This window comes from Cryptomeria japonica, chromosome 9 (assembly GCF_030272615.1).
Source record: "Cryptomeria japonica chromosome 9, Sugi_1.0, whole genome shotgun sequence".
NCBI classification, from domain to species: domain Eukaryota; kingdom Viridiplantae; phylum Streptophyta; class Pinopsida; order Cupressales; family Cupressaceae; genus Cryptomeria; species Cryptomeria japonica.
The window spans coordinates 724,587,672-724,610,084 of record NC_081413.1 but is presented as its reverse complement, the minus strand read 5'-3'; the positions used below and the strand labels follow the sequence as shown (position 1 = coordinate 724,610,084).

Sequence of the window (22,413 nt, the reverse complement as noted above, 5' to 3'; positions counted from 1 at the left end):
TCAAGGCTACTAAGTCCTTCCACATGAGTTCATATGTCATTTATGCCTTGATTAGGAGTGTTGAATACGCAGGACTACCTCACAGAGGAATGATTGGAAGAGGACCCGGCGAGGTCAGAGCTTGTGATTCCTATACCTACTTGCATCATCCGCTAGGGAGCAACTATAAGTTGGTTAATGATACTTTCACAATGAACATCACAAGGACGTTGCAAGGTGGAATTCACAACAGGTTATCTCAGGATGCCCAGAAATTCATAAAGAGGTACGGTGCTTGGTTCATTCAGTTTCCGAAGTTCACTTATATTAGAGTGCATGGATGTCCTTTACCTCCATACATGTTGCCGAGATACCCGACAGACAGAATTGTGTTACTTGAAGTAACAAGACAGTTGGCAGCATATGTGAAGGCATTCAGACACAGACATCAGAATGGAGTTCCAGTACCTATCATTTTGGGTAATTCAGTTGAGGTATGTCCTAATGCTTTAGCTATGGATGACGCAGAGAAGGAGTTAGCCTTGTATTCTTTTTCATCTTTTGCTTTGAGAGAAAGCTTTGATCCACATGGACATTTAGAGGGGACAGTCGGCAGGAAGTTTAGACATGAGTATCAGATTGAAGATTTTATGATGAATCTCTTAGATGATCTTGAAGTGAAACGAAAAATGCATTCTAGATTGCCTTTGGATTTCATCAGGAAATGCAGGATTTATAGAGTGGCCGACCAAGCTCAGGACAGTGGCAGACATATCCAGTCTTCCTATGATAGAGAAAGCAAAACAATAAGGTTAGATTGGAATGAGCCCGAGGTCGTGGATCTAGATACTTTGATGGCACCAGTCTTGTCTTGTACTCGTAGATGGGTTGACATTCAGCATCAGAAGTTGAGAGAACAAGGCATAGCTATGTCCTTTACTTTGGAAGAGAAACCTGCCGAAGGTGGAGCTAGTGTGAGTGAAGGCAATCCTAATCCTAGAAATTCAAGTGAAGGAGACCTTCGATGTGCCAATGAGGGCAATCTCCATTCAAGAGGTTCGAAGAGGAAAGAGAGGCCTGGAAAGAGAGAATCTTCCAAGAAGAAACAAGAGGCTAACAGAGATCGATCATCCGGTACTTCTTCTAGACCAGAGAAGAGAACAATTCAAGTGGAAGAATCCATGGAGCCTATGGTACAGAATGGCAGGTAGGAAGAAGGGCAGGCACAACATGGTTCACCAGATGGGTCTCTCCAAGATTATGAGTTAGATGAAGACAAAGAAGACAATGAAATAACATCTCCTCCCAGACAAGAAGAAATAGTGCATAAAGAAATACAAGTTCAAGAGACAAGATCGAATATCCCAGATTGGTTGAAGGAAAGATTAACTAAGGTGATCGTAGTAGAGGACGAGGACAATGCAATTGATTTAGAGAGCCTTGTTGGACGCTCATATGAAGTAACAGAGAAGAAGAAGGCTACCAAGATGTCCAAGATGATTCGGGATGAGACTGGATCTAGGAAATTGCAGATAGCTACACCGGCAGTAGACAAATATGAAGGTGAGATCCTAGCAGAAGAATATGATATACAGACATTTGAGCTAGGGCCACCCACAGCAGAGCAGACATTGGATGATGCTACCGATTCATTTGAAGCATTGAAAGACAAGCTTAGAGATGAAATGGAGAAGAACAGAAAGCTTGAGAGAGAGGTCGGTGCATGGAGGACATATTTCAGTCACATCAATGAACCTTTGGGACGTCAGGATCCAGTTAGATCACCAGTACAAGCATTGCCGCTCCAATCAATCAATGAAGCAGAAAGATTCAGGAACATGGTCCAACGTACAAGTAATTGGATGGATAGATCTCATCCAGTGGCTATAGAGTTTGTAACAAGGATGATGAAGATTATTCATCAAGCTATCCGGGTTCTTGAGATGATCCACAATTTGATGATAACAGTAGCTGCATTCGCCCATACCAAGGACGTTATCATTCCTGTTTTGAAAGTTATTAGACACACATCAAGGAAGATTTTAGCGCAGGAGAAGATCTTGGAGGGAGAATCTCACAGTTTGTTTCATTGGTCAACCTTACTCCATATGAAGAATGTTTTCTTTGAGGACATCAGTACTACATGTAGCCAAGTTGAGGAGGTGATCAATCTGATCCAGGACAGAGTATTTGAGGTACTTCGTACCATTCTTGACAGAAGGATTGAGGTCGAGACAGATGTGGATATGCAGGAACTAGAGGATAGAATCAAGATCATCTTTTGCAAGGACGTAAATATTACAGATGAGCAGTATGATCAGATGTTTGCCACCATGCTCTTGATTGAAAGAACAAAGGAACTTGAATCTACTTGGGACGCAGCTCTTCTAGATGCATTCGATCAGGTCATCCACTTAGAGGAGAGTATGAAGAATCTTCCCGAGATTCCAATTGCAGAAATTGAAGGAATCGTGACAAGATTCATTGCATATGCCAAAAAAGAACATTGGAAAGGGAATAAGATTCTAGATGAAAGGTTGTTATAGATGACATGGCATCTTATTTGTCATTGGTTTATGTCTCCTAGGTTTTTGTGCCAAATTTAATATTTGGCTATGCATTTAATATTGTTCAGTAAAAAGGAGGCCATTTGTAACAAACCCTAATTAGGGTTTAGGTGTCATGATCTTGACCGTTGATCTACTTTCGATCTGGACCTTTCATTGTAATTGGGGATGCTATTTATACCCCCATTTTCATTTCTTTTGAGGATAGAGAATAGTTAAGAGAGTAATAGTCAATAGTTGATGTAATAGAGAAGAGAGATTAGAGTTAGAAGCAATTTTTATTTTGTAGCAAGATTGAGTTTTGAAGAGAGAAATTCAAGCAATTGTTGTATATGATGACTTGGAAATCAATAAAATATTGAAGTTATGGTGTTTTGTTGCAACTTTCTTGGTTATCTTCATGGTTGTTCAATTTACTTGAATCATGCTCAATCAAAGTAGTGTGTTAGTTTGAAGGACATAGTGTGAGACTTGATCTTTGGTAGGATTCGTAATCCAAACCACTAGCTTCTTGCTGATTGTAGGAACGCCTTGCGTGGTCGACTGGAGAATACTTTGAGTCCCTTTAACCTTCAACCATTATTGTATCTTGGATATGTACCTCCGTGGTAGTGTCCATGGTCTTTGATGCATTGAATATCATTTCATTACCTTAGAAGATCGCACTAATTTCAATTGAGTTGTTATCTTATGGCAAAATTGAAGTTGGTTGAATCTTGCCAAGTCTTGTCTACACGAAGTCATCCTTAGGGTTAGATTAGATTAGACCTCTTTCAAACCCTACTCTTTTGTCATTTTTGAGTAGTTTCTTAGTTTAGTAAAATCTTGAACTTTCGGAATACGTAAGGCCCCTTGGAAGAAACAGCAAATCACATCATACCGCTGGAAGCTTGTCCACACGTAGAGACCCTACTAAAAGAACCTTGGAGTCTACCTAACTGATCCTTTACGCGAATCTTCAGCAGTTAGAGACTATTTTCTCAAGAGAGGATAAGATGCCTATTGGTATTTTATTCTGTGTATGATGGTGTACAAAATACACGTCAACAGTACCTTACATTCTCTGGATGGCTCTCAATCACCTGAGAGCAATGATCACCTTGAAAATAATGATGAAGATGTGGAGCAGAAATTTCAGCAGTCTAATCATAGAAGGCAGTGGTCAAATCCTACTCTCAGGAGACATTCCAAACCTCAAGAAATTCATTGCAAGGGTGGTAAAACTCCGGAAAGCAAGCCACAGAAAGGAAGAAAGGAATCACTGAATTTGTGTCATAAGGATCATTATGATTGTAATATAGACATTTCAGACTTCAAAGATCAGTATGCTAGACAATCTCATCCCATAAGAAAGGTACGAAAGGCGACACTTTCTTGCAATCAGTGGGAGATGCAGGGTTTTCAGATCGAAATGAATCATCTAAAGGGAAAAGTAGTCCTGGTATTAAAGGAACAATGAAACTGACTGATAACAGTATAGGCTCAGAATTTTGATTTTTGGAAAGATTTGTCAGATAATATCAATCAAGCAGTTGAAAGAGCTGAGATAAACAAAGTTGGTTTTCCTTTTATTGAGAATGTTAGTTAGAGTGGAGATGAAATTATTAAGAGTTTAAGTGGGCAGCTCAAACCCAAGCAGATGAACGATATATGGAAAGTGGGCTGCTGCCCCAAAACTAACAATAGATCATAATAGTCCTGTTACACTGCCTGAAGTTCATTTCCAGAATTACCTAATTCAAGCAAGAATGCACTGCATTCAACTGCAGCATCTTTAACAAATGGAAAGAGTTATCTGGCACAGAAGATGTTTTTCGTATGTCAGAGCTAAATGCTAAAGTTGATGAAACCTGAAAGATTCAAACCAGTAAAGGAGCCTGTTTGTGGAAGCTCATTCTGTTCAAAGGGGCTATTGTGGTGAAATATAATTTCAGAACCAGTTTTATCAGGCAGTATCTACAGTTATGGCAATTTGCTACAGCATTACCAAATATATAGGATCTAACATGCCAGGTAGAGTTGAATCTGATAAGTAATCCAGCTAATGCAAAATCCTTGCCTAAGGGATAAATAGGAATGCACGATAAGCCATTGTCTTCAATAACTCAAAAAAAAAAAAAAAATGGAAAAGGACGCAACAGTTCGAAGTATTTTTCTCATAATTATGATGAAAAAGGAAAGATAATTTTGCAGTGCTGTGTTAATAACTTACACAAAATACAACAGATCACATAAGTCAATTTTTACAGAAAATGCAAGCAAATGTCGAGCAAGTTCGTGCCATGAAATTTTTCAGAAAGACAGAGAGGAAGGCCATACATATTACAAAAAAAAAAAAAGAAAGGGCATTTTTTCTTCCAGAATCGATAAAAATGGCGGACCTGTGCAGAATAACGGATGCAAAACTCAAGAAATGCGCCCAGCAAGGAAGGAGTCACTTCGAACACCCCAAAAATGCTCAGAAACGCAACAGTTTTCCACAGCGGCTCCACAAAATAAGCCCGAAACTAGCAGATACGAAGAGAGAAGAACAGGTCGCAAGCAAAAAGAGGGCCCAACGCTCATTTCGGCACCTAGAACACAGAGAGCAAATCGACATTTTTCTTCTTCCACGCCCAGCTCAAACCCTAAGCGGCGCCCAGAAAGATGCAGAGCTAGTTTCCAGATTTTTCGAAAGACAAAGTGAAGAGGCAAAATGAGCTTTTAGGGTTTTTGTTTCCCTTAAAATGTCTTCGCAAAAAATTATTTCTTTTCCCTTCTTATGCCACGCATTATCCATGGAGGCCACTCGCCATGTCTCTTAAAGTGATTTTGATCACTTTAATTTTTGTAACTTTCTTTTTCCTAAGTGACATATCACTTAATGTCTCCCCTTCATTTTTCTTAGCAAGATGACCTTCAAAACTCAAGAAATGCGCCCTCTAAGACATGTAAACAAATATTTTTTAAAGTTTTTCTTTTATTAAAAAATTTATTATTTTTTGATCAAACATAGGTTTGATTTTATTTTGTTTTATATTTAAAAAATAATAAAATATAATAAAGAGTTTTATTTACTAAAGTGTAAATCAAACACTTTTATTAAATATATCTTTTATTACATTTTATTATTTAATAAATAAAAATAATAAAATTGTGTTATTAAAGTGATTTATTTATTTTGTCACTTTAAATAAAACAATTCTATTATTTTTATATTATTAAAACTTTTAAATATAAATGAAAATAAAGTCAAACAAATATCTGACTAGATAATAATAAATCTTTTTTTGAAAAATCACTTTATTAGATATTTTGTTTGGGCAAAGGGAGGGATATTTTTGCATTTATGAGGGCTTGCAGGCCTGTCAGAGACTTTTCAGGGGCATTTATGTTGCATTTATGAAGTTTTATGGTTGCAGAATGGATGACTTAGCCTTTTGGCTCAGGTTTATCCCTTTAGAGATATTTTTGAGGCCCAAAAAGTATGGTTTTTGAGTTAGCTCGACCAAAAATGAGGAGGTGGAGTCTTCTTGATAACTTTGGAAAAAGGCATATATACTGGGAGCCTTCATTTTTGTAAGGGTTCTGATTCATTCATCTTGGAGCAGACTGTAATTTTTTGGTTCTCTCTGCAAGAATGGATGTCTTTGTAACACATTTTCAGGATTTATAAAGCTTGGTGATACCTGTTTGGCAAGGATAATAGCTTGGTTTGCTGCTCTACTTCTCATCTTTCTTTGTTACTGCATCTTCAGGGTTAGTCAGTTCTTTGGTGGTTGGCTTTTGCCCCCCTTAAAATTTACATCTCCTTTTAATGCCTTATGCAGAAACATATATGCTACTTGCAGGTCATAAGCTGTGTTTTAATGATTAATAGTCTTAGGTTGTGAAAAAGGATTTTTTCCATCTTAGGACTGTGATTATCCAGCCTGTTTATGAAGCATTGATGCAAGGGTCATGAGTTGTTGGTCAGTGTAAAAAAGGGTTTATTATCATTGTTGTACTGTGTGTCTTTTGCTTAGATAGATTCCAAAAAGAATACCATCTGGTGCAATCACCTTAGATTCAGGTTTTAGTTTTACATTTTCTCCTCCTTACTCTTTTCCCTGAAGAAATTGTTAGTTTAGGTGCAGAATCTGAAAAGAACCAGCTTACTCTGGAGGTTCACTCCATTTTTTAGGCAACCCACAGGCCTAGGAGGGTTCCCATGTGTCACAAGCCTGCTGAGTTGATAGCTTAGCAAACAGGGGTGCAGGTTCAAGTGATAACAGGCACCGTACTGCACTGTGAAAGGGAGAGAACAACTAAGGGCACCCTATCGCCATTTCCCTTCCAATCCCTACATTTGAGGGACTGTTAATGAACATAAGGATCTTCAGCCATGAATGTGTGGAGGAGGATTGCATGAAGGGAGAGAACAGCTATTTTAGGGCATCCTACCCTGCCTCCTTACTCCATATTTTCTATGACTGAGATTCGCATAATCAGACTTGATTTATTCATGTATGATGACTGCAATATTGCCTAACCCTATATATATGTATATTTGCATATTTTGTTCATGTTGTGATTGCAGGAATCAAATCCAAAATCACATTAGTAATGAGATAATTATTTGGTAAGATGTAGCCCTAACCCTAATTTATTGCAATTGGGATTTGAGGGCAAATTCGAGGGCAAATTAGGAAGGGGACATTACATAGACTTGGTAAAAACTAGATAAATTTGTAAATTAAACTTAAATAATGCATGAGAAGCATAAAGAATGAATAAAGAGAACACTTGAGTCTATTTTGATCATACTATCATTAGTTGGAATCAGGATCGACCTTGACAAATCAAAATAATAAATGGAATTCAATTACTTGGAAAAAAATGGGAAATATAAAAGCACTGAAATATTCATAAAAACAGGGAAAAATATTGTTTTTACTATTTCAAGACAAATAGAGGGAAAAGAATGCACAAAATAATTGTAATTTATTAAAACTAGAGTGGAGTCTATGGGTGGCAGCCCCTAGTGAAGTTGAGGAGTAACAACCTTTATGAGGTGTGGGTGCTGAGCCTACCACCAATATTAAAATAAGACTTTCAAAACCATAGGGACCTCATAGTGGATGTTTTTTTTCATAATTTTATCTCTTTTTAACTAACCTTTGATAAATCAATGCAATATTGGCAAATAGTCTTAAGGCACAATAGCATAAATGAGAACATGATAAAAATGAGTTTTTTTTGAGTTTGCTGCCTGTTGCCTGTATTTTCTACTGGCAGGCAAGTTTTTTTTGCAGACTTGCCTGAACTATTGAGTTTCAGGTGAGTTATTCGGCTAGTACTCACCTGAACTCAGTGGTGAGTGACTTGCTGGGCCCTTTTCACTTGCAAGTAACTGCAAATTGGCTAGTTACTCACGGAGTATTTAAAATTTAAACTACGGCTGCATCATGAATGTATACCAAAGCACCAAGCAAATGGAAGTGTATCATTACATTTGGAAGACAAAAACCTCCACAGAAAGCTACATCACTGTTTCAAAGCTCTCATTTGGTCCTTTCCATAATGGATAATAATATAATATCACGCAGACAGTCATGTTACATATTACCTAAGGTTCCGTTTAGATGCAGCAACATCTAATACATGATTTTATCCCTTTTGTCATATATCAATCACAACAAGAGCTGATTAAACCTTCAAACACATGGTATAAGATTCAATTTTTTTAACTTCCTATATGTATGGAGTCTAGTTGTTATCTGTCCATTTGGGCCTGTGGAGGCTCCTTCAACCAATGACAATAATTAATGAGATATTACAGATTTTACATACATTAACAATGATTAATACATTAACAGTATGAAGCATGGGTCTCCCTTAATAACTGATCATTGCGTTGAGTTCTCCCCATAAATTGATTGTACCATTGTCTATTGTGAGAGCAGAACAATGGTAAAAAGTTAAGAATGGTAGGAAAAATGATCAGTAATCATCTATAGCAAGTGTTTATTGGCTACAGTGAGCTTAATTCAGAATGAAGATTGTGCCTTATGATTTCAGCTATGGTCCATGATCTTACTGTTGTTCATGTCTATTTATTATTTATCTGAATGTTGGTGTATTTATTATTGACACATTAAAACGTTGATACATAATTGTAGACATCATTGACTTCATAAGACATTAGAAAGTGCTTTTCATGGAGACTATGCATATCATTTGGAAGGTTGTTATGATTTTGAAAGTTTCAAATTTGTGGCAATTTGTTTTGTTCCGATGTTGTTATGTATGAATTATGGCAGCAATTCTAGTATTATATTATACATTATGACATTAAGTATGTTCACATACAACAGTTTGTGTAAGTTGTCTATAATCAAAGCAAATCAGGCTTCTAATTTAGAATGGGTTATGCATCAAACATGACACTAGTTTTGAGAATATCTATTTCTTTTTTCACGCACATTCTCCATCTTGGCAAGTAAATGAAATTATTCATAATGAGCATATATAGGATGTCACGAAGTTCTATTTCTGGTGAAATCTTTCTTATTTTTTGGGATAGCATAGTAATGTCGAAGTTTTGAGATATGGAGTCATGAAGGCTAATTCTTTTGATCTTAAATTTTTTTTTTCAGAATTTTTAGTATTGATTTTGGGTGTTTGGACCTATTGTAGTGCAGTGGGGATGAGCTAAACAGAGGCTATTTTGCTGACATTTCTGAGCTAAACAAGCATGGTGGTAAGGTAGGGGTTGTTTGTGCTGGGGGCTACACTCAAATTAATGGGTTGATATTGAGTCTTATTGCTTCATTTGAACCGGGTTGTAGTGTTAATGTGAATTTATGGTGGAAATAATGAACATCAACACTTTTTTGAACTGTACGTGAACATAATTTTTTTTTATTGCTAATCGTTTACAAATATTCTGCTCATACAAGCATCGATATTAGACCAATACAAGCTCTTGTGAGCATACCTGTTGAAACTAAGTAGCTTCGGTAAGATAAATGATTGAATGAGAGACTTCATTTATCTCTCATTCAATCATCTACCTTATCGATGTAACTACAAGCTAATGGTAGACTTCATGATTGAATGAATAAACTTGTTATAATCATCTTAATATGCATTTCACAATCCAAACATCGGATTGCACAGTTCGACACTTGGACATCATTATCAAATGTAATTGATCGTGCTATGACCATATTTCATATGCTGTGGTTGTAATAGAACAGATCAGATTTATGATAACTATAAATAGTTATCATATTAATCTCGCATCATACCAATTTTTTATCGGTTGTTAATATTAAATAGCATTTGACTTGACCCGATAGTTATTGGTAAAGCGCTTTAATGAAATGATGCTTGTGAACCGATCAAGACATGTCTTGATTGGGCATGTCAAGAGACATGTCCGGTCAAGGCATGCCTTGATCGGTGGGCATCACATAGAAGTATATGCCGTGTGGAATGCTGTAGCTATCATCGAAATTAATTAATGTCGTCTACAGCAACCATGCCTTGATCGGTGGGCATCACATATAAGTATATGCCGTGTGGAATGCTGTAGCTATCATCGAAATTAATTAATGTCGTCTACAGCAACCTGCAATATAAGAAGCAACAGTCAATGAAACAGTAAAAGAATATCTAAACTCCTACAACTTAGATTTGAACATAAATTTGAATAACATTTACAATACCAAATGGAACTAATATCAACTCTTTTTGAGCAACCACACTAGAAATGACCTATGGAAGACCAAGAGTCAAAACTTAGAAATCTACTTATTTTAGAAACCATCTCCACACTAGAAGCCAACTTAGAATTTCATATTAGATGTTCCTTTGGGTTTTGAACTTGGATCTCCACAATGAGAACTCAGTGTTTTAACCAATTAAGCTCAATCCCTTGGACTGTACCTGAACATAATTGTTAGACATTGATGCTTGATTATATATTCATTTATAGATTTATTACAAAAGTTCTTAAGCTATTTTGACTTTTTCTTTTTGTCAAAGCAATGGAGTTGCTAGGCGATGTTGTGACCATTTCACACATCGCCCCATTAAAATGGGGACCCCCTCTTTTTTGCTTTTGTTTTGCCTGTTCTTCTCTCTGCTTTAGGGTTTTGAATTAAATGAGTGAGTCGTCTGGATTAGGGTTAAGCTTTAGGAGTGGCCTTTTGATATTTTCAAGCCAGAGTCCAGTCCAATTTTGAAAGTTTTTTTAAGCACCCTCGCATTGATTGCAATTTTGAAATAGGATGAGCCTACCAGGAGGACAAGTTTGTCTCAGGATGGGTCCAGTTAAGATTTTGAAGGCACATTCAAGTTATGATTAAGTGTTAGCATTTCAATGATTGAATTATGCAATTTTGTCCGAGTGAATTTTGACCAAATTTTGGAAAGTTTACTGACTTGCCCCTGGCCTTGGAAATGGCCTAATTTTGCCTTGTCAAGTGATTGAAGACCAAAAATGTGGATATTCTGGCCTATAGAGGTGAAATCGCTCCTGTCCCTCACCCAAGGACCAGGGCGAAATTGATATTTAGTGCAAACTGGTTATTGACTTGCTTAATCTGTTTTATGCAGGATCGCCAGGAGAGACAATCGAGTGTGAATTGAAGATTTTGAAGACTTTGAAGACTCAAAAATGATGAATTTTGAAGATCCAAGGCAAGTTCGCTCCTGTCCCTCTCCCAGGGACCAGAGCGATTTTCCTCAAACACATCTCCTTGGACATTTTTTTGGATTTTGAGTCTTGGTCATAGCTTGCAAAATGATGATATCTTTCCCAGCAAAAGAGAATTGAGATGAAAATTGTGAAGATTTGACCCTAAGGACCAAAATCGCTCCTGTCCCTCACTGAAGGACCGAAGCTTGTTTTTCAAAGTTGCACTGTCCTTGCAGGGCCAAGACATTTTTTTTGATTGGAAGAGGTCAAGGAGGGCACGTTTTATCCATTGAATATAATTTGAGCGACCAACTAACAAGGAAATATGCTAAAATGACAAAATCGCTCCTGTCCCTCACTGAAGGATCGGAGCTTGAATTCCTAAATTGCATTGTCCTCACAAGAGTTAAGTGATTTTGCGATTTAAGGAGGTCAGGAGAAGAAGGCTTTGTTCATTGAATATAACTTGAGCCGTCTACGAAGTTGAAAATCAACCCAAATTGGCTAAGGCGCACCTGTCCTTGACCAAGGGACCAAAGCGAATATCAAAGGTAGCTCCTGTCCCTCTCCCAGGGACCAGAGCGATTTTCCCTCAAGACAAGTTTTGGGCCAAGGTAAAGCGAATTTCAAGCTTGAGATGAAGGAAAGAAGGCACAATCAACCCATTGAAGATAATTTTGAAGGTTGCAAAACGCAAAGTAAGCCCATAATGGCCAAGGCGCTCCTGTCCCTCTCCTAGGGACCAGAGCGATTTCCTCATAAGGCAAATTTCCCTCAAAGTTAAAACAAATTTCATGTTGGAGATGAGTGAGGGAAAGCATAATGAATCCATTGAAGATAGCTTTGAAAGTTAGCAAAAGATGATTGAGCTTATAATTGTAAAAAAACGCTCCTGTCCCTCTCCAAGGGACCAGGGCGAAATATAGATTGTCTAGATTTCCCTTCCAAGTTTGGTCGGATCCAAACCAAGGCGCATGATGGAGATGATATTAGGAACGCTTCGAAGAGGAACAAAGTTGCAAAAACCACGAGAACTTGATGGAAATGGCCAAAGCGCTCCCGTCCCTCTCCAAGGGACCAGAGCGGAATATTCAAGAGTACCTAATTTTAAGATGCCGCTTTCGTTTCAAACATTCAAGATGGAGTAAGCAATGGCATTTTACGCCTTGAAGACAATTTGATATCAATATGATTAAGGATTTGCGCCATGGACTAAGGATCGCTCCTGTCCTTCACTGGAGGACCAGGGTGAAAATCCTTGGATAGCTCAGTTAGTCTTGAAAAGGTGAATTGGACATGCACAAAGCAAACAATAAAGATCGTTGCCCGCCTCACAACTCGATTTGGCGACTTGGAAGATAAAGACCAAGGGCAAAAAAGTAAAGATCGCTCCTGTCCCTCACCAAGGGACCAGGGCGAAAATCTCTAGAATATCAAGTTTGCCTTACAAAGGGCAAGTTAAGCATGTATGGAATGGGTGGAGGAAGATCATCTATTGCCTTGCAACATGAATTGGCGGTTGGAAAAGACACGAACCAAGGCTAAGTGTGGGATCGCTCCTGTCCCTCTCCAAGGGACCAGGGCGAAAGTATTTTAAGGCACACTCCTTCCACAAAAGGAATGAATTAAGCTTAGGGTTCCCAAGCAAAATGCTATTTCAAACGTCCAGGATAAGACTTTGAACGTGAGAAGCGAGAGATACAAGGCCAAAATGAAGGGGCGCTCCTGTCCCTCTCCAAGGGACTAGAGCGATCTTGTTAATATCTATCGTTTTACCATGCTTGGGCGCCAATATCATTTAAATTGCATTAAATGCCAAGTTCGATAAAACCTTGAAACATTTTGAAATTAAATTGACATTTAATAAGTGCGCATGGTATTTAATAATTAATTTAGCCTTTTAAAAATCGAAATTTAATTGCAAAGGCATTTAATTAATTAATTAAATTATTAAATGAAAGGGGTGCGCTTGAGGTTTTATTTTAAATATTTTATAAAGGTCGGCCTCCTTTCTATTTAATTTTGTTTATTATTTGCTTCATTTCCACCAAGTCGGCCTATGGGAGAGTATAATGGTGAGCGCCTATATAAGAAGGGTATTGTGAAACATTTTGATCCATCATTCAATCATTGTTTAAGTGCGATTTGGAGAAGCAATAGAAGGAGCGAAATCTTGATCCAAGGAGAGGTGCAAATCTTGATCCAAGGGGAGGAGCGAAATCTCATCCAAGGAGAAGTGCGAGTTTTGATCCAAGGAGGAGTGCGAATTTTGTTGGAGGTGGAGCGAATTGTTCCTCAAGACGTTGAAGACCCACAAGGTGGTGAAGTTGATGAAGGAGGCACCTTTGCTAGAAGATTTCGATCTTCATTTTGCCTAGCAAATTCCTTATTTTTGCATCTTTTTTAGAGCTAATTCTCCAAGAAAGGTATGGCAAGATCTTCCTAGCCTAATTTTGAAATTTTGAAAATTTGAATTTCCAATTGCATAATCGTCATATTTAGGAAATGATAATTCAAAGATTTATCATGAAGTTTCCTAAATTCAAAGCTTAATCTTAATCTATATTTTTACGTTCCAAGGTATATTGCTCATTATGAAATGTTGTGTAGGTGTCGAGATGGCGACCCCAAAGGTAGGAGCATCCACCAGTCGTCCAGCCCTCATGAAGGAAGATCAAAGGAATGAAGAAATGGAGACCAAGATCGTGTCAAAATGGAGCAACATTGGAGATACCAACTTGGGAAACTTCAGTGTGAAGAAGTTTCGAGAGGTCCCTTACATTGGAAAGCCATCACCTGTCGCAAGGAGAATAATTGAGAGTGGCATCATCAAAGCGGCCGGCTTCCCTCTAGCAGTCCAGTGCCATGAGCTGATGATCGAATGTGCCCGCCATTATGACCCACAGTCAAGATCGATCGTGTCCAAGGAAGGAAACACTTTGGCTTATCTTTCAGATGAGGCTATCAGTGAAGCTCTTCATCTACCAGAACATAAAGATATGATTTACAAAAGCTTGGAAGGAGCTAGATCCATGTACGAAGATGATCCAGACACTTGCTTGAGCATCATCAACAAGAATTGGCTACTCAAAAGTCGTCCTCACCTGAGCAAGATTCCCAACACACCACATAGGATCGACTTCCAGGAGGAGTACAGAGATTTGATAACCTTACTCAATCGAGTTACAGGCGCTCCTCAAGCCTTCTATTTTGAGAAGTGGATGTTCTTCTTCATCCAAGTGATAGTTCAAGGAAAAGGAACAATTCATTGGGCTAGAATTATTAGCCATTGCTTGGACGTACAGTTGAGAAGATTGAAGGCTACCAAGTCGTTTCACATGAGCTCATACATCCTATATGCCTTGATCAGGAGTTTTGAATATGCAGGACTACCTCACAGAGGAGCAATTGGAAGAGGACCTGGAGAAGTCAGAGTTTGTGACTCTTATGTTCATTTGCATCATCCACCTGGGAGTAATTACAAGTTAGTCAATGATACCTTCACAATGAACATCACCAGGACACTGCAAGGCGGGATTCATAACCGGCTATCTCAGGAGGCACAAGAACTTGTAAAGAGGTATGGTGCTTGGTTTATCCAATTCCAGAAGTTTACATATATTAGAGTTCATGGGTGTCCTTCACCTCCATATATGTTGCCAAGATATCCGACAGACAGGATAGTACTACTTGAGGTGACTAGGCAACTGGCAGCTTATGCGAAGGCATTCAGACACAGGCATGGGAATGGGATTCCTGTACCTATCATACTAGGAAATTCAGTTGAGGTATGTCCTAATGTTCCAGCTTTAGATGATGCAGAAAGGGAGTTGGCCTTATATTCATTTTCATTCTTTTCATTGAGAGAGAATTTTGATCCTTATGGGCATATAGAAGAGACAGTTGGTAGAAAATACAAGCATGAATGTCAGGTAGAAGACTTTTGGATGAATCTCTCAGATGATTTAGAAGTGAAAAGAAAGATGCATTCCAGATTGCCTTTGGATTTCATCAGGAAATGCAAAGTTTTACAGAGTGGCTGATCAAGCTCAGGACAGTGGCAGGCACCTCCAATCCTCTTATGATAGAGAGGACAAGGCAGTAAAGATAGATTGGAATGAACCTGAGGTTGTGGACTTGAAAACTTTGATGGCTCCAGTTTTGTCTTGTACTCGCAGATGGGTTGATGTGCAACATCAAAAGTTGAGAGAGCAGAATATATCGATGACTTTTACCTTGGAGGAAAGGTCGGCAGAGGGAGCAAGCGTAAGTGAGGGCCATCCTCATCCTAGAAGCACAAGCGAAGGCAATATTCACTCCAGAAGCGTAAGTGAAGGCAATCCCCATCATAGAGGTGCGAAGAGGAAGGAAAGACCTGAGAAAAGAGAATCTTCCAAGAAGAAGCAAGAGGCCAATCGAGATCGCTCATCCGGCACATCTTCTCGACAAGAGAAGAGGACACTTGAAGTTGAGGAGTCTATGGAGTAAATGGTTCAGAATGATAAACATGAAGAAGGACAGGCATCTCAGCGTTCATCAAGTCAATCTCCCCAGGTCAATGAGCTACATGAAGACCAGAATGACGATGAAGCGACGTCTCCTCTCTGGAAAGAAGAGTCACTACCTAAAGAAATACAAGTTAGAGAGACAAGGTCCGCCATTCCAGATTGGTTGAAGGAGAGATTAACAAGGGTAATTATGATCGAAGATGAAGATAATGTGATTGATTTAGATAGCCTTGTTGGAGATTCTCAGAGAGTAACAAAAAAGAAGAAGGCCACCAAAATGTCCAAGATGATCAGAGATGAGACTGGATCCAGGAAGTTGCAGATAGCTACACCGGCAGTGGACAAGTACGAGGGTGAAATCCTTGCAGAAGAATATGATGTAGAAACCATTGAGCTTGGTCCACCCACCACCGAGCAGGCACTGGATGAGGCAACTAATTCATTTGAGGCACTTAAAGATAAACTTAAGGAGGAAATGGAAAAGAGTAGAAAACTTGAGAGAGAGGTCGGTGCTTGGAGAAGCTACTTTAGCCACCTCAGTCAGCCCTTGGGACGTCAGGATCCAGCAGTATCTCCCATGCAAGCACTTCCCCTTGAATCAGTTGGTGAAGCAGAGAAAGTTAAGAGCTTGGTCCAGCTTATGAGCTCTTGGATTGACAAATCCCATACAGTTGCCATTGAGTTTGCAACAAGAATGATGCAGACCATTCATCGGGCTATCCAGGTCCTTGAGATCATCCACAACCTAATGATAACAGTAGCCGCCTTTGCTCATACTAAAGATGTTATCATTCCTGTCCTTCAAGTAATCAGGCAAACATCGAGGAAGACCTTAGCACAAGAAAAGATAATGGATGGAGGAGCTCAAAATTTACTCCAGTGGTCTACTTTACTCCAGATGAAGGAAGTTCTTTTCGAGGACACCAGCGCCAAATGCAATCAAGTGGAGGAGGTCATCCATCCAATCCAGGACAAGGTATTTGGGGTTTTATGCACTATTCTTGGCAGAAGGATCAAAGTTGAGACAGATGTGGATCTCCAAGAATTAGAAGAAAGGGTCAAAGTCATCTTTTGCAAAGATGAGAATGTGATTACAGATGAGCAAAGAGATCAAATGTTTGCTACTATGCTCCTGATTGAGAAAATTAAGGAACTCGAACCTGAATGGGACGCAGCTCTTCTCAAGGCCTTTGATCAGATTATTCACTTGGAGGAACGAATGAGGAATCTTCCTGAGATTCCTATTGCTGAGATCGAGGGAATCGTGTCCAGATTCATTACATATGCTAAAAAGGAACATTGGAAAGGGAATAAGGTTCTAGAAGAGAGGTTGTTATAAATGACATGGCACCTTAATTGTCATTGGTCTATGTTTCCTAGATTTTTGTGCCAAATTAAATATTTGGCTATGCATTTAATGTTGTGCAATAAAAAGGGAACTTTTGTAATAAAACCCTAATTAGGGTTTAGGTGTCAAAATCTCAGCCATTGATCTTCTTTTGATCTGGGCCGTTCATTGTAATTGAGGATGCTATATATACCCTCACTCATTTTCATTTTGTCATTAGAAAATTAGTGATTAGAGAGAAAGTAAGAAATAATTAGAAAATTAGAGATTAGAGAGAAAGTAAGAAATAGTTAGAAGATTAGAGCTTTTGGAGAGAAGAAAGTTATTTTGTAGCAAGATTGAGTTTGAAGAAAGGATTTCAAACAATTGTTGTCTATTTTGGCTTTGAGATCAATAAAATATTGAAGTTATGGTGTTTTATTGCAATTCTTGTGGCTATCTTCATGGTTGTTCGTTTTTTTGAATCATTCTCAGTCGAAGTAGTATTTAAGTTTGAAGGACTAAGTGTTGGGCTTGATTTTGGTGAGATTCACGTTCCAAACCACTAGCTTCTTACTGATTGTGGGAACGCCTTGCGTGGTCAACTGGAGATACTTGAATTACTTAAACCTTCAATCGTCATTGAGCTTTGGATAGGTGCCTTTGTGGTAGTGTCCATGATCCTTGATGAATTGAAAAATCATTTGTTACCTTAGAAGATCGCATCAATTTCAGTTGGGTTGTTATTTCATGGCAATATTGAAATTGGTAGAATCTTGCCAAGTCTAGCCTACATTGAGTCATTCATAGGATTAGATTAGATTTTATCCCTTGTAAACTCTACCTTTTGATCTTTTTGAGAACTTGTTAGTTTTAGGAAATTTCTGTTCCTGCAAATCGGAGAACGTAAGGCCCCTTGATGAAACAGCATTCACAACGACCACTGGTGCTTATCCACACGTAGAGACCCTACATAAAAGAACATTGGAGTCACCCTGATTGATCCTTTTTTGCGACATCTTCAGCAATCAGAGGCTTTATTCAAGAGAGGATAAGGTACCCTTGGGTATTTTATTCTGTGTATGATTGTGTACAAAATACACGTCAACAGAACTTGGATCTCCACAATGAGAACTCAGTGTCTTAACCAATTAAGCTCAATCCCTTGGACTGTACCTGAACATAATTGTTAGACATTGATGCTTGATTATATATTCATTTATAGATTTATTACAAAAGTTCTTAAGCTATTTTGACTTTTTCTTTTTGTCAAAGCAATGGAGTTGTTAGGAGATTGATTCATTTGTATAAGCAAGTTACTGATCATGATTGTTGTTGGAGGTGATTGTAAACCCTAAATGCCTATTCTATGAATAAGCACAACTTACCAAATATTTGTTTTAAACAAGAAACCAGAGTACTTTTTTCATTCCACTTTTCTTGACATTTTGTGTGTAGTTAAATATCTAGAAATTATATTGGACAAAAAAACCAGGATTTTTGTGTTCATGTGTGCAGGAAAACAGCCATAAAATATTAAAATTCATTAAACATAAATACAAGCAAACATTTGTCCATATGAAATCATAAATATTTAACACGAAGAGATCCTGTTGGTGTATCAAGCTCCATGGAGAAGAATATGGACGACATTTATTCCTGCCAAAATATGTCAGAGATACAGAGATAGCTGTTAACTTTGGAACAATTACAATGCGATTCATAATGCTTAGAATGTGCTATGGTAGCTCCTGCGTGTCTGACTACATTCCTGCCTTCGAAACAGCCTTATAGGATGATTTGATGTTGCTTTTCCTTCAGTTCATTGGTCAGATAATGGAAGGAGATATTTTCTTTTGGTTAAATAAACAGCATGGCTTTGCTGCTTTTATGGTTCTGATTGGTGTTCTAACTGGGGCCAAAGTTAATACAAGATTCTTTGCTCAAGAATAATTGTCATGGCTGGCGACTACAACCAATGACAATGATGGAGTTAGTCAGTTTCAGACCTTTGTTTCATTTTCACTTTATTTTCTATGATTTATGGGCACCAGAATCCTAAGTTGTGAGTTTTGTTATTGGGTTGGGTATAGGTTCAGGGTTTGAATCATTGCTATGCTATACATAATATAATATTGAAAATATATACAAAGTCATAATAATAATAAAGATTCTGTTGGACCTTTTTAATATTAATATAAAGGACTCTAAAAGTGATCCGGCCTGAATGAAATATAGTAAGAGGGCAATAAAAAGGTTGAGATCAAGAGCAGAGCTAATTATTCTGTACAATATCAGTGGTTGTTTTGAGTGGCACAAAGATGAAGAATTAAGCAGACCTGATCGCTACACCAATTCTATCTTCCTTCTTTTCCTCTCAATTTCATTTGGCATTTCACAGAAAATAACAACGAGGATTCAGAAACTCAAACTTCTATGAAAAGAAAATTTACAGAGCTTGAATGCACTGGAAAAAAGGTTTTGTTTTTAAAACACTTTTTAAATGTTTAGGATTTTCCCATATGAATCTAGTATATATAATGTGGGAACCAAAGCTTGGATCAGTACCTGGACCTGTTAGGTATCGGTTTGGCCCCAGGTTCAGATGAATCTAGTAACTTAGCCTATCCAAACACATAAACATCTCTCTTAAAAAAAATTGTTTCAACAACTGTCTCTTCAATGTTTGAAGTGGAGGGGGGATGAGAGGTCAGGGATGCCACCCCTTGAACCCCACAAGGGAGCAAGTATGTCTGGGTCAGGGCAGGTATGTGCCTCAGAGGCCTCTGTGTTAACTGCCACCTGGAACAACACTTCTCCCTCCAACCCCAATGGATGCACTTCTTTTTCATCATATTTTTCCAAGGGAGCAAGGGAAAACAAGGATGTCTTGGTTGGGGTAGGTGTATATCTTAAAGTTGTTTGTGTTGAACTACCATCTGGAACAACTCTTCTCCCTCTGTCACCAATGGATTCTCTTCTGTTTCATCTGCCTTTTCCATGCAATCCATTTCACATCAAAAAATACTAAATGGTAATGCAATTTTTCCTATCAGTAGTGATTCCCTCATTCAACTATAAGGTACAAAGTAGACATCAAATTTCTAATGAAAAAACATAACTTAGATTGTTTCATCTTCCTTTTCCATGGAAACCATTGCAGATCAAGTGCTAGCAATTTTCCTTTTTATTGTGCTCTATCTTCTCTATGCAACAATCATCATTATCTTCAGCTTCTCAATTAACTGAAGATTATTTAAAAGTACTTGTATATTAGTAAAGAACAAAACATGTGTCTATATCAAAATAAAAAGCAATGAAACCAGATGCACCGAGGATTACAGTAAGGAAGGTTGCTGGGAAAAACTTAATTTTGAAGGTCAAGACATTGGGATAAGTTCACATTGGGATAAATCCAGTAATCCTTCTTAAGATATTCAATGGAAGGTCCAGACAATTGGATAAGTCTAGTAATCTTTCTTGAAGCATTCAATAGATTTTCGGTCTTTGAATCTATGTAACTTACAATGCTATATGCAAGAAAGGGCTTGAAAGTAGTCTGATCACTTCCTATTCACTTGGAAGCAGGTCTATGTTGATTTTGTAACCAGGTTAGGAAAATAAATAGGATTCGGATTGCCTTAAGGCATCATCCGAATCCTTATAGGGCAGGGCCCTATCTATTGTATTTATATGTAATGTGTAAAACCATTAAGGGCTGGACCTAACATGTAAAGGGGCGCATCTCTAGGTCCAACGTGTGGACCTATCTCCAGCACACACATTTTGTGGCGTATAGTCTTATGTATTGATCATTTATGATGGGCTGGGCCCAAATGATTGTATTGTTAAAAGGACGCATTCCTTCTCCAAACGTGTGGTCCTGTATCTTATTTTAGCACATCTCTATGTAGCGTGGGCTCTTGTAACATGGAGACTATATTGTTTAGGTCCCATGCTTATGGTGGCGTGTGGAACTAATAATATAGTGTTGGCCCCAAGGATGGATTGGGCTGACCCAAGATAGGGCTCACCTCTTGTATATATGCACAAGCATATCACTAGTCGAGTATGCAATCAAGCAATCCGAATATTAGACAATCAATGTGAAGACCCTGTGCTCTGCAATAAAAGGTCAATGCGAATTCTGATCAAGGAATCAGCGAATTACTTCTGCCATCAGCATTTGCCATACATGCAATCTTGGACAGTGAATACATTGAAGAGGATAGCGAGTTCCTCTTGAAGGTCTACAAACATCATTAGGTCTGCAATCTTCAGTGAAGAACTATGAAGAGCTGGAAGCTGTATGCTGATGATATTGTAATGACCACCCCTATTTTCATTTTGAAAGAGACTTGCAAACTACTATGTGATATCAATTAAATTGCTTAATAATCAACATGGCATTTTATCAAACACTTGACAAACATACAACAATATATGCAAAACCCGAAACTTCTTATTTGTTGTTAAATACTGATTTGCAATATAAATGTGCACATTCAACTGCCTTATGGGCTGCGACAATTATTCAGGTTTGTATTCAACAATTACAATGCTTAGTTATGAAAATATGATAGAAAAAACCTGGAATTGAATGTTGTAGTGGTCTGCAAATGTAATGGTAGCCTTCCAAACTTCTAATCAGCAGGAAAAACAAATAAACTTCATACCAACATTGTTCATGCACTATAGCAGCATTATTCATGGCACTGTAGCATTTTTACTATTCACGTGGCACTGTAGCAAAAACACTATTCATGCGGTACTGTAGCAAAACACTATTCACGCAGTACTGTAGCAAAACACTATTCACGCGGTACTGTAGCAAAATCACTATTTTCAAATCTGCACTTTCAAACCCCTGTAAAAACTTCATGCGAGAGCACCAAATGAAGCCCAATGTGTTTCCTGAATGAAAACACCATTAATCCTCCTGACTGTGTCTTTCAACAGCGAAGAGAATGCTAGCAAAGAGGGATTCCATCCTCCAAGCCCAATAATCAGATCTCTACGAAATCCAACAGCATAACATTAATCTCATCCAAGCATACCCCAAAAGAGAGCTCTCAACCTCAATTTATATCTTCTTCCTAGATGCAAACACTTCATTTCCTAAATGTGGGATAATACATTTTAGAATAAAATATTATTTCCCACAATGCACACATTAAAGGGAACTTTTAATATTTTAAACATTACTTTATATTCCCAACCTTATAATATAACGATAAAGTTAAATATTTAATTTAACTTAACACTTTATCGTTAAATATTAAAACATTGTTGATAATCCCTTTAAATCATTGTCGCCTTCAAATATTTTTTTATTGATAATTATGCCAACCAAGGAAACACTAAAAA

The 22,413-nt window shown here is 38.0% G+C and overlaps 1 protein-coding gene across 1 annotated transcript in view; it reads left to right on the top strand.

Moving 5' to 3' along the window:
• The window catches only part of LOC131067424 (uncharacterized), a 138,974-nt gene that overhangs the window by 82,772 nt on the left and 33,789 nt on the right, over positions 1–22,413 (top strand). The window contains exon 3 of the mRNA XM_058002423.2: positions 9,209–9,272. Within this exon, the coding sequence (XP_057858406.1) occupies positions 9,209–9,272 (64 nt within the window). The remainder of the gene's footprint in view (positions 1–9,208; positions 9,273–22,413) is intronic.